This window comes from Bufo gargarizans, chromosome 1 (genome assembly GCF_014858855.1).
Source record: "Bufo gargarizans isolate SCDJY-AF-19 chromosome 1, ASM1485885v1, whole genome shotgun sequence".
NCBI lineage: Eukaryota > Metazoa > Chordata > Amphibia > Anura > Bufonidae > Bufo > Bufo gargarizans.
In genome coordinates, this window is record NC_058080.1 from 739,163,420 (window position 1) to 739,175,482 (window position 12,063).

The 12,063-nt window shown below is 43.1% G+C and overlaps 1 protein-coding gene across 1 annotated transcript; it reads right to left on the minus strand.

The window, feature by feature from the left end:
* Positions 1-4,341: 4,341 nt before the first annotated feature.
* LOC122924938 (gastrula zinc finger protein XlCGF17.1-like) lies at positions 4,342-10,136 on the minus strand. The gene is made up of 2 exons (XM_044276473.1): positions 10,083-10,136; positions 4,342-6,035 (listed from the first exon to the last, which is right to left on the minus strand). Exons 1-2 carry the CDS (start codon positions 10,114-10,116, stop codon positions 4,978-4,980), a joined length of 1,092 nt encoding a protein of 363 aa, XP_044132408.1. The 5' UTR covers positions 10,117-10,136; the 3' UTR covers positions 4,342-4,977.
* Positions 10,137-12,063: the final 1,927 nt, after the last annotated feature.

Here is a 12,063-nt window from a genome sequence, read left to right on the forward strand (position 1 = left end):
ATATGTAGGTGAAACTACATGCGACTTTAAATCTCGCTTTAATCAGCATCGTTTTTCGATACGAAAAAAACGAAAAGATTTGCCGGTTTCTAATCATTTTGCGAACATGGGACATGGGGAAAGTGATCTAAAGTTTATGATCCTAGACCATGTCCCAATGCCTCGCACAGGAGGTAATCGCATTAAATTGCTTAAAAAGCGTGAATCCGAATGGATCTTCAAATTACAATCTATCAAGCCTAATGGCTTAAATGTAGAGTACAAACCTTGGCTATTCATATGATTACGCGTTCCTGTGTCCTTGTCGATCCCAGTGATGAGAAAATTGTAATGTTTTTAATTAAAATATATTTGGATAATATATTTTTTTAATATTCAAATTTTTCTTCTTTTTTACACTCATAGGACCTATGGATGGAAGGGTCCAGCTCAGCAGGAGGACAGATATTCTGGATATGTACGGCTCATCCCGGACTACATTGCATTTTCCTTCTTCTTTTTTTCTTTAATTATACTAATGCGTTTGTTATATGCGCTTTTTTTACTTATTATGGTTCATTTTGGATGCTTTTAGCCCGGTAAGGGTTAATGTAGGGAGTACTAGGGCATCAGTAGTTTCTGTCCCCTTTCCCCCTCATTTACATAATTCGAGTGATAGTGCATCGTTGGATAGCACATCACCCGATTCTGTACCCTGGGTAAAGCATCTCGAATGACATTTGACCTCAGCTGTTACTTTGTATTGATATCGTAGCACATTGACTGTGGTGCCTGTGACGCGGCGATCATGTGACACAACATTGCGAACACGTGACCGCTTTTCAATGACGTCACGAACATGCGCAAAGTCTAGTTCCGGGACGCCGTATCCACGAGACATAGTATGGAATTCTGTTTCCACCTGTATTCTGAGCTTGCCCGATTCCATGCCAGGCCCTCCTACGTCACATTCACAGGTGACAATTATTTAAATTTTGATTATCACTTTAGTGTTATTAATATATATTTCATGTATCGATGATTTTTTATATCTGAGCTATATGTATTCATGTATTTGATTGCACTGTCCTTCCGATATGATGTTCGGAAGTATTCACTCAATATGTACTGTATCTTATTTCTATTTTTTTGTTTAAGTATTAATTACATATGTTAATTGTGATGACCACATAAAAACCCACACTTGTATTGCATGCATTGCTTGAAAATGGTCCCAGTAAGCGGACCGAAACGTCGCTACCTGGGTGAATAAAGGATCCCACTATTTTTTTACCTGACGGATGTGCTGCGGTGTGCTTATTTCTCATATATACACACACACATCTTTGCTTCCTCGACACCATTATGACCACCACTTCTGTTTCATAGTTATACAGTATGGTACCGATATACAGTACAGACCAAAAGTTTAGCAACACCTTCTCATTCAAAGAGTTTTTTTTATTTTCATGACTATGACAATTGTAGATTCACACTGAAGGCATCAAAACTATGAATTAACACATGTGGAATTATATACATAACCAAAAAGTGTGAAACAACTAAAAATATGTCATATTCTAGTAGCCACCTTTTGCTTTGATTACTGCTTTGCACACTCTTGGCATTCTCTTGATGAGCTTCAAGAGGAAGTCACCTGAAATGGTCTTCCAACAGTCTTGAAGGAGTTCCTAGAGATGCTTAGCACTTGTTGGCCCTTTTGCCTTCACTCTGCTGTCCAGCTCACCCCAAACCATCTCGATTGGGTGACTGTGGAGGCCAGGTCATCTGGCACAGCACCCCATCACTCTTCTTCATGGTTAAATAGCCCTTACACAGCCTGGAGGTGTGTTTGGGGTCATTGTCCTGTTGAAAAATAAATGATGGTCCAACTAAACGCAAACCGGATGGAATAGCATGCCGCTGCAAGATGCTGTGGTAGCCATGCTGGTTCAGTATGCCTTCAATTTTTAATAAATCCCCAACAGTGTCACCAGCAAAGCACCCCCACACCATCACACCTCCTCCTCCATGCTTCACGGTGGGAACCAGGCATGTAGAGTCCATCCGGTCACCTTTTCTGCGTCGAACAAAGACACGGTGGTTGGAACCAAAGATCTCAAATTTGGACTCATCAGACCAAAGCACAGATTTCCACTGGTCTAATGTCCATTCCTTGTGTTCTTTAGCCCAAACAAGTCTCTTCTGCTTGTTGCCTGTCCTTAGCAGTGGTTTCCTAGCAGATATTCTACCATGAAGGCCTGATTCACACAGTCTCCTCTTAACAGTTGTTCTAGAGATGTGTCTGCTGCTAGAACTCTGTGTGGCATTGACCTGGTCTCTAATCTGAGCTGCTGTTAACCTGCGATTTCTGAGGCTGGTGACTCGGATGAACATTCTCCGCAGCAAAGGTGACTCATGTCCTGGGGCGGTCCGCATGTGAGCCAGTTTCTTTGTAGCGCTTGATGGCTTTTGTGACTGCACTTGGGGACACTTTCAAAGTTTTCCCAATTTTTCGGACTGACTGACCTTCATTTTTTAAAGTAATGATGGCCACTCATTTTTCTTTACTTAGCTGCTTTTTTCTTGCCATAATACAAATTCTAACAGTCTATTTAGTAGGACTATCAGCTGTGTATCCACCTGACTTCTCCACAAGGCAACTGATAGTCCCAACCCCATTTATAAGGCAAGAAATCCCACTTATTAAACCTGACAGGGCACACCTGTGAAGTGAAGACCATTTCAGGTGACTACCTCTTGAAGCTCATCAGGAGAATGCCAAGAGTGTGCAAAGCAGTAATCAAAGCAAAAGGTGGCTACTTTGAAGAACCTAGAATATGACATATTTTCAGTTGTTTCACACTTTTTTGTTATGTATATAATTCCACATGTGTTAATTCATAGTTTTGATGCCTTCAGTGTGAATCTACAATTTTCATAGTCACGAAAATAAAGAAAACTCTTTGAATGAGAAGGTGTGTCCAAACTTTTGGTCTGTACTGTACATTTAAGTATTCTTGATTCACTAGCTCATCACACTAGAGCTCTCCCCTACACTCTGAGCGCCAATGGCTATCTACCATCCGTGCATAGATGAGTCGCACATCTGGGACATCTGCAGAGCGCTATGTCCTTGCGCATCTCGTCTATGCGCAGGACATGCGCAGTAGTCACCACGGAGCTGTTTCGGTGTCTAAGTCTCCGTGCAGACTCTCAGTGACCGGCGGAAAGGTGAACTTTATGGTAAGTCAGTGCGCATAGACATGTTGCACATTATATCACATCACCCTCTCCTTGACAGGACCTGATAGGATAAGTAGTGGTGCGTCACCAATGGCAGAGTGATGTACCTGCAATAGGATTTGTCAGTGCCATAATTTTGCGCTTCCCCTATTGGTTCATTTAAATGTCAACTTCAATCATCAGGTCATTTATACTTCGTTTGCTGTCCAACCCCTGATGAAGCCAGTTGTTCTGGTGAAACATGTCAGGAGGCAAATAGTTGGTTTTTAGTTGTCTTTGTTCGGTCCTTTGTAATCATTCATTTAAATTGTACCAGTTTATGGTGTTACAAGGGCTCACAAATAGTGATGCAACCAGTGTATGGTTAGTCAGTGAATAGCTGAGGCAACACTGCTGTACTTAGGGCTAGTTTTGTCACTAGCAACAGTGTTCAGGTAGTTTGATGGGGGAAGTGCACGCCCCCTTAAAGCTACAAGTGTCACATCACAGCACCATTCCATACATATGGACTGAAATATGCAGGTTTTAACCTCTTGTCAGTGCTTACGTAGCATATTTTAGTGTGATTAATAAAAGTTACGTTTTATAAGCATTTATATCTGGGTCAAGTTTGGGCATTCAGTCACATGGCTTTTTGTTGTTAATTTAAGTATACCAATACCCAGATAGGGTCCATGTATTATTTCCTTATGATATGAATTCATAACGGTCAATGTGACTTGCCACACCGGTCACACAAAAAAAAAAATCCAACACAACATGCAAATCACTTGCCAATTCAACTTGACCTATCTATAATTTAGAATTCTTTTAACCCAAATCTCAGCTCTAAAAATAGCTAAATGACAGCAAGTTGTGCAACTATTCTGAGGATTGCTGTCTGCAGGGACACGTTAACATGTAGCCAGTTATTTATCAGTCTGTGAATAACTGGGTTAAATTATTTTTGCTCTTGAAGCCGGCATGCTCAACCTGCGGCCCTCCAGCTGTTGCAAAACTACAACTCCCAGCATGCCCGAACAGCTTACAGCCATCAGCCTACAGCAGGGCATGCTGGGAGTTGTAGTTTTACAACAGCTGGAGGGCCGCAGGTTGAGCATCCCTGTCTTATAGCATTTTCCCATATTCCAAAAAGTAATTTCTTCTGATCTAATGAGTTTTACAATTTAAATGCCTTACAAAACATTAAAACTGTTGTTATGTTTAGCAAAACCTGATTTATCTGCAAAACATTTTCCACATTCTGAACATGAATAGGGCTTTTCTCCTGTGTGATAAAATCTCATGGGAAAAAAGTCCTGATTTTTGGTTAAAACTTTTCCCACATTCTAAGCATGCATACGGCTTCTCTCCTGTGTGAATTCTCTCATGTTTAACAAGACTTGATTTATAGCTAAAGCATTTCTCACATTCTGAACATGAATACAGCTTCACTTCTGTGTGCATTCTCTTATGTCTAATAAGATATGATTTATTTTTGAAAGATTTTCCACATTCTGAACAAGAATATGGCTTCTCTCCTGTGTGAAGTCTCTCATGTGTAAATAGATTTGATTTACTTGTAAAGCATTTTCCACATTCTGAGCATTAATACGGCTTCACTCCTGAGTGAATTATCTCATGTATAACTAGATTTGATTTATCTGCAAAACATTTCTCACATTCTAAACACGAATGTGGTTTCTCTCCTATGTGAATTCTCTCAGCTACAAGACTTGATTTATTTGTAAAGCATTTTCCACATTCTGAGCATTAATACGGCTTTACTCCTGAGTGACTTTTCTTATGTCTAGTAAGATTTGATTTATGTATAAAAGATATTCCACATTCTGAACAAGAATATGGCTTCTCTCCTGTGTGATGTCTCTCATGTCTAACTAGATTTGTTTTACGTGCAAAACATTTTCCACATTCTGAGCATGGATATGGTTTCACTCCTGTGTGAATTCTATTATGTCTAGTAAGATGTGATTTAAGTATAAAAGATTTCCCACATTCTGAACAAGAATATGGCTTCTCTCCTGTGTGAATTTTCTCATGTGTAACTAGATTTGATTTATCTGAAAAACATTTCTCACATTCTAAGCATGCATATGGCTTCTCTCCTGTGTGAATTCTTTCATGTTTAACAAGACTTGATTTATCTGCAAAACATTTCTCACATTCTGAACATGAATATGGTTTCTCCCCTGTATGAATCCTCTCATGTATAACAAGATATGATTTATCTACAAAACATTTCCCACATTCTGAACATGAATATCGCTTCTCTTGTGTGTGACGTATTTTATGGTAAGCAAGTTCAAATTTTTGTGCAAAACATTTCCCACATTCTGAACAGGAGTATGTTTTCTCTCCTGTGTGATTTATCTCATGTTGAACAAGAATTGATTTATAGCCAAAGTATTTCCCACATTCTGAACACGAATATGGCTTCTTTCCTCTATGACTACTCTTTTGTTTAACAAGACTTGATTTATCCGTAAAATATTTCTCACATTCTAAACATAAATGGCGCTTCTCCACACTGTGAATTCTTCTGTGTGTAGTTCTGTGACTAGATCTCTTTGTAAACTCTTTACCAGGCTGGAGCTCTTTTTGACCTGCACTTCTGGTAACAATCTGTGATTGGTTAACAGAAGGTTCCTCATGATTAGGGGGATTATGTGATAGATCTGTAATAGGAAGTCCTGAAAATACATTAAGATTAACATGGTTGCCTCCTGAAGAGTGCTGCATGAGATCTTCATGTTCTACATTATAATTTGGTCTTAGCAAGAAGTTTCCTTTAAAATCTTTACTGGAATTCTCTGCAGAGATAAAAATTGGAATTTGTAATATTTTTTTTTTTTGTTAAATCATTTTGAGATTACTTATAACATTCCTATTAGGCCGGAATTAGATCCAGCAAAAACTAAAGATTTACAATCCATCTTTCATTTTAATTCATTTCTGGCTTTGGTTTGAAACACTGCATATGTCATTTCAGCCTTACACAGCTTTCTATAGGACTGCCTGGCAGTGTTCAGGATTCTGGTCCACTTCTGGGAACCACTTATTACACAAATATAGCTTAAGGAGACTTTAATACTGATGACCTATCCTAAGGATCCTCAATATGTCTGTCTATATACATCTTCATATTCCTCCCTATTTACACATTCTCATATCCCCTAGTTCTATACATTGATATTACCACCTTCCACCCTTCATTTCATTTTTGCTGTATAAAAGACACACTTTGTCCCCCAAAAGTGTGAGAAAAATGTCACTATGACCTGATCTGGAGATGACCGATGCTGAACAAGTCAGCACCAGTCTCCTCCTAGGTCAGGCAGGGGACACCAGTGTTTTGGGTCCCCTGCCAGCGCTGCTATTGGCTGGAACAACCATGGACCATAACGCTCCGTCATGGAATTCAGTTATGGTCCATGGTAACGGAATCCATAACGCAATTCAGATTATACTACAACCCGAACTCGAATTTCAAAATATGAAATTCGCTCATCCCTAATCAGTAACCCCCCGATACGCATCAGAATTTGTTAGAAAGACAGCATTAATTTAAGGATTATTGGTGTCTGACGCTTGTGTACAAGTCCATTCTTTTGAGGTTATTTTACACTCCTGCTTCTTTCTTCACAATACCTGGAAGTGTGGCCTCCTCTAAGTCTGAATGCGCTCCTATTATTCCATCCATTCCACAAGTGCCTTTAATTAGGTGATACATATAGCTGTGTCTGCTCTTCCTCTCACTGGATGCCTGATGGCACACAGAGGTAAGAAGTGTAGCGACACAGTATGTGTGTGGGTGCTGTTCTCCTGAATTTAGATGTCCACTGGCATAGTAATAGGGGTTGTCCAACGCTTAAAACTGATGATCTATCCTCTGGATAGGTCATCAATATCTGATCGGTGGAGATCTGACACCCAACACCCCTGCTGATCAGCTGTGAGACGAGGAGGAGGGCTCCATGCGAGCACCGCTTCATGGTCTTTACACTACTTGTCTTGTCTCCAGTGGAGCGGTGGCGTAGTGTAATTACAAGATCTCGCTCCTTTCACTTGAATGGAGCCGGGGCGAAGTGCAGTGTAATAATGGAGACGAAGTGCAGTGTAATAAAGAGGAAGTTGCGCTCGCATGCTCCACTACATTGGCCTTAAGGACACTGCTCTCTCCTGGTTCTCTTCCTATCTGTCTGGCCGCTCCATTAGTGTATCATTCGCTGGCTCTTCTTCTTCTCCTCTTCCTCTTGATGTTGGAGTTCCTCAGGGCTCAGTCCTAGGTCCTCTACTCTTCTCCCTCTATACAGTCCCCATCGGACAGACTATCAGTAGATTTGGCATTCGGTACCATCTCTATGCTGACGACACCCAACTATACACTTCATCCCCTGACCTCACTCCTGCTTTACTCCAAAACACCAGTAAATGTCTGGCAGCTATTTCTAACAACATGTCCTCTGTGTATCTTAAACTGAATTCCTCAAAAAACTTCTCGTCTTTCCCCATCTACCAACCCACCTAAACTTGATTTTTCTATTTCAGTCTGTGGCACTATGATAACTCCTGGGCAGGACACCGGCTGACTTGGGGCCACGTTTGACTCTGATCTTTCCTTTGTTCCCCATATCCAATCACTTACTCGCTCTTCTCGTCTGCAACTCAAGAACATCTCCAGAATCCATCCTTTTCTTAAAGTGGAAACGGACAAAACTCTTGTTGCCTTGATTCATTCTCGTCTTGACTCCTGTAATTCATTACTAATTGTTCTCCCACTTACTAAACCTTCATCCCTTCAGACTGTACTAAATGCTGCAGCCAGGCTCATCTAGCTCATCTCCTCTAGCTTGTGCCAGTCACTGGTTCCCCATCCACCACAGAATGCAGTTCAAAGCCCTCACCCACAAAGTTTTCCGAAGTGCTGCACATCTATACATGTCCTCTCTCATTTCCGTCCACCACCCTACTCGTGCTCTCCGTTCTGTTAGTCACCTGGTGTAAAATACACTATAATTTGTACCTCTCTACCGGTCTTCAGGACTTTTCTTAAGCTGAATCTACTCTCTGGAATGCTCTGCCCTGGAATAACAGGTTAATTTCCAACCGCCATTCAAACGTGCCTTAAAAACACATCTTTTCAGGCAGGCTTATTAATTTTACAAAAAAGACTGTTCCCAAGTAATCCCCACCCCCCCCAAAAAAAAATAAAAAAAAATAAACTCCTCAGACCTGAACTCGATCTTCTAACAGTCAACACATCTGAAGCAGAACGGCCTACACCACTGCTTTCTGTACAATAATGACTCGACTACTAGATATCACAATCAACTACCTTTTGTGTCACCCCACTAACAGTTGCCTAGAAGACCCAATTAAGGGCTGGATCTCCTAGGCTTCCATAGAAGGCAGGTCCCGATGGAAACCCTGACTCACCGCAAGTACCTTCTATGCTGCAGTCAGTGCTGACGGGGATAATCCGCCGGCATCGGCTTTTACAGCATGGTGGATTCAGCAGGGGCTCGGCTATCAGTGACTGCCCGGCTCCTGCACTGAACAGGGCACACGGCTCTGATGCCCACAAGTCACTTCCCACTATGACGCACCATTACATCATATGTTGAGAACTGGTTAAACAGCTGATTAGCTAATCATAACAAATTACGACCTGACAATGACCTCCAGGTCTCCGATCTTAGCGCCAGGTCACTGGACTGACCCCAGCATGGACTTACAGGGCAGTGATAATACATTCTGAGATGGAGCAGAACCCGAGCTTACATGTCACTGCACACACGTGTATACACTGCACATGACGACTCTTACCTTGTGATATAAGAGGCTGGTGCTCCTCCATTACATGTCACTGCACACACGTGTATACACTGCACATGACGGCTCTTACCCTGTGATATAAGAGGCTGGTGCTCCTCCATTACATGTCACTGCACACACGTGTATACACTGCACATGACGGCTCTTACCCTGTGATATAAGAGGCTGGTGCTCCTCCATTACAGGTCACTGCACACACGTGTATACACTACACATCACGGCTCTTACCTTGTGATATAAGAGGCTGGTGCTCCTCCATTACATGTCACTGCACACACGTGTATACACTGCCCATGACGGGTATTACCTTGTGATATAAGAGGCTGGTGCTCCTCCATTACATGTCACTGCACACACGTGTATACACTGCACATGACGGCTCTTACCTTGTGATATAAGAGGCTGGTGCTCCTCCATTACATGTCACTGCACACACGTGTATACACTGCCCATGACGGGTATTACCTTGTGATATAAGAGGCTGGTGCTCCTCCATTACATGTCACTGCACACACGTGTATACACTGCACATGACGGCTCTTACCTTGTGATATAAGAGGCTGGTGCTCCTCCATTACATGTCACTGCACACACGTGTATACACTGCACATGACGGCTCTTACCTTGTGATATAAGAGGCTGGTGCTCCTCCATTACATGTCACTGCACACACACGTGTATACACTGCACATGACGGGTCTTACCTTGTGACATAAGAGGCTGGTGCTCCTCCATTACATGTCACTGCACACACGTGTATACACTGCACATGACGGCTCTTACCTTGTGATATAAGAGGCTGGTGCTCCTCCATTACATGTCACTGCACACACGTGTATACACTGCACATGACGGGTCTTACCTTGTGATATAAGAGGCTGGTGCTCCTCCATTACATGTCACTGCACACACGTGTATACACTGCACATGACGGCTCTTACCTTGTGATATAAGAGGCTGGTGCTCCTCCATTACATGTCACTGCACACACACATGTATACACTGCACATGACGGCTCTTACCTTGTGATATAAGAGGCTGGTGCTCCTCCATCATGGCCTCCTTGTACAGGTCCTTGTGTCCTTCTATATACTCCCACTCCTCCATGGAGAAATAGACAGTGACATCCTGACACCTTAGAGGAACCTGACAACACAATGACACCGTCATCACCCAGACCCCTCCAGTGCTGTTACTGGAGAATTTCCCAGCATTCCCAGCAGTGTCACCTCTCCAGTCAGCAGCTCCATCATCTTGTGGGTGAGTTCTAGGATCTTCTGCTCATGTATCAGGGGGTGAGGGGGTGGCTCTGTGATGGGGTGAAAGGTCCTGCTCTGCCCTCCTGACTCCTGGAGATGGATGATGGGAGTCACACCGTCCCCCGATGTCTTCTTCACTATTGTGTACTCCTGTGGATGGAGAGAGACACTTAGGGAATAAACCCTTCAGAGGCCATGTGCTCTCCTCCGGCCCTTTCCTCCTGGGTACAACGTGCCTACTTACCTTCACATGGCTCCTACAACAGGACGATTGGTCACTGGTCACATGATACATCACTCACCATAGTGGGGGCTGATCTTCAGGTTCTCCGTCACTTGGAAGGTCTGGAGGCCGTTCTCCAGGACCCTTCCTATGACTTCCTATGATGGATTCTCCTTCCCGATGTCTGACTTGTTACAGAATACAATAAAGAGGAGAGAAATCTAGAAAAGTTTACCTCTCCGCTCAGCAGGGAGATGATCTCCAAGGTGAGGTCTAATATTCTTCTGCTGATCTCCTTCCTGTCGATCCTTGGTGGCTCATTCAGGAGAAGGGTCATATTGGTGGTTTTCATCATGACATCTCCAAAAAAAAAAAAAAAAAAAAAAAAAAAGGAATACAGGTTAATCAGTAATGTCCCCGATGTTGAGGCTGAGAAAAAGTACAACTCATCCTGCAAAACTCAGACCCTCATAAAGCTGCACTGATGGGAAAGACTCTGACCTCTGTATGTATCTAAGCTCCTGGCAGTGCAGTGTGTGGAGGCAGGAGACTCTGAGCTACGAGTATATCTAAGCTCCTGAGTTTCTGGGCAGGGCCCCCCCCAATCTGTGACTTGTACCACACAGTCCACTCTACACACAGATCGCACACGGAGGAGAATCCACGTTTGTGAATCAGGCCTAAGGCGGCCGTACATCTTCAACAGCGGTGGGATTAACCTTTCTCCTGGAAGCTCTTCGTCCAGCTCCTCATACAAATACTCCGGGATCAGATTCCATGTCTTCTGGATTGGGATAGGGCCTTGAGCTGCTGCCAGACACCACTAGCGGCGGACAGGAATGGGCACGCTGAATTCAATATGCCTGATCCTTCTTTACCCTCACAAAATCTTTTTGGGCTACAGTCAGGAGCCCCCCATACACATCAGATAGTCGGCCAGACCCGCCAACACTGGCCGAGGGTAATTTATTGTATATTGACACTTTTTATTTTATTATTCTTTACTAAATCCTAGAAAACTTCTCTCCGGTAAATTCTGCAATTCATTCGAATGGATTTTTACAAGGATCCCCTTCGGTGTGAACTAAAGAGGGAGGTGGAAGCACCGTTCCCCCGGCCACTTCTGTCCAGACCTCCATTAAATTGCTTTCCATCCCCTCCCCCCACATCCAGGGAGTCACAGACGTCTTGTACATCTTCTCCCATCCCCCGACCAGATCAAACCCATAGAGATGACAATTTAACCCCTTACATGCCTTATGGCCAGGCTCTACACCCCGCACCTGCCATCCTGGCCGTTATAGTAACTTTTACTAAGCCTTTCCCTGGTGAATACAACAAATACATATTAACCCCTTTATTACTGCATGGGCGTGTCCCATCAGACACCATGATAATCACTATATTAGTAACGGGTCTCCACAATCTGAGGGGGCACCAGCCTTCCCACCCCCTACCTAGGGGGCGTATGGCCCCCTGTACACAACTTCTAGACTCACAGGTGCCTTCCACAAGCCCATA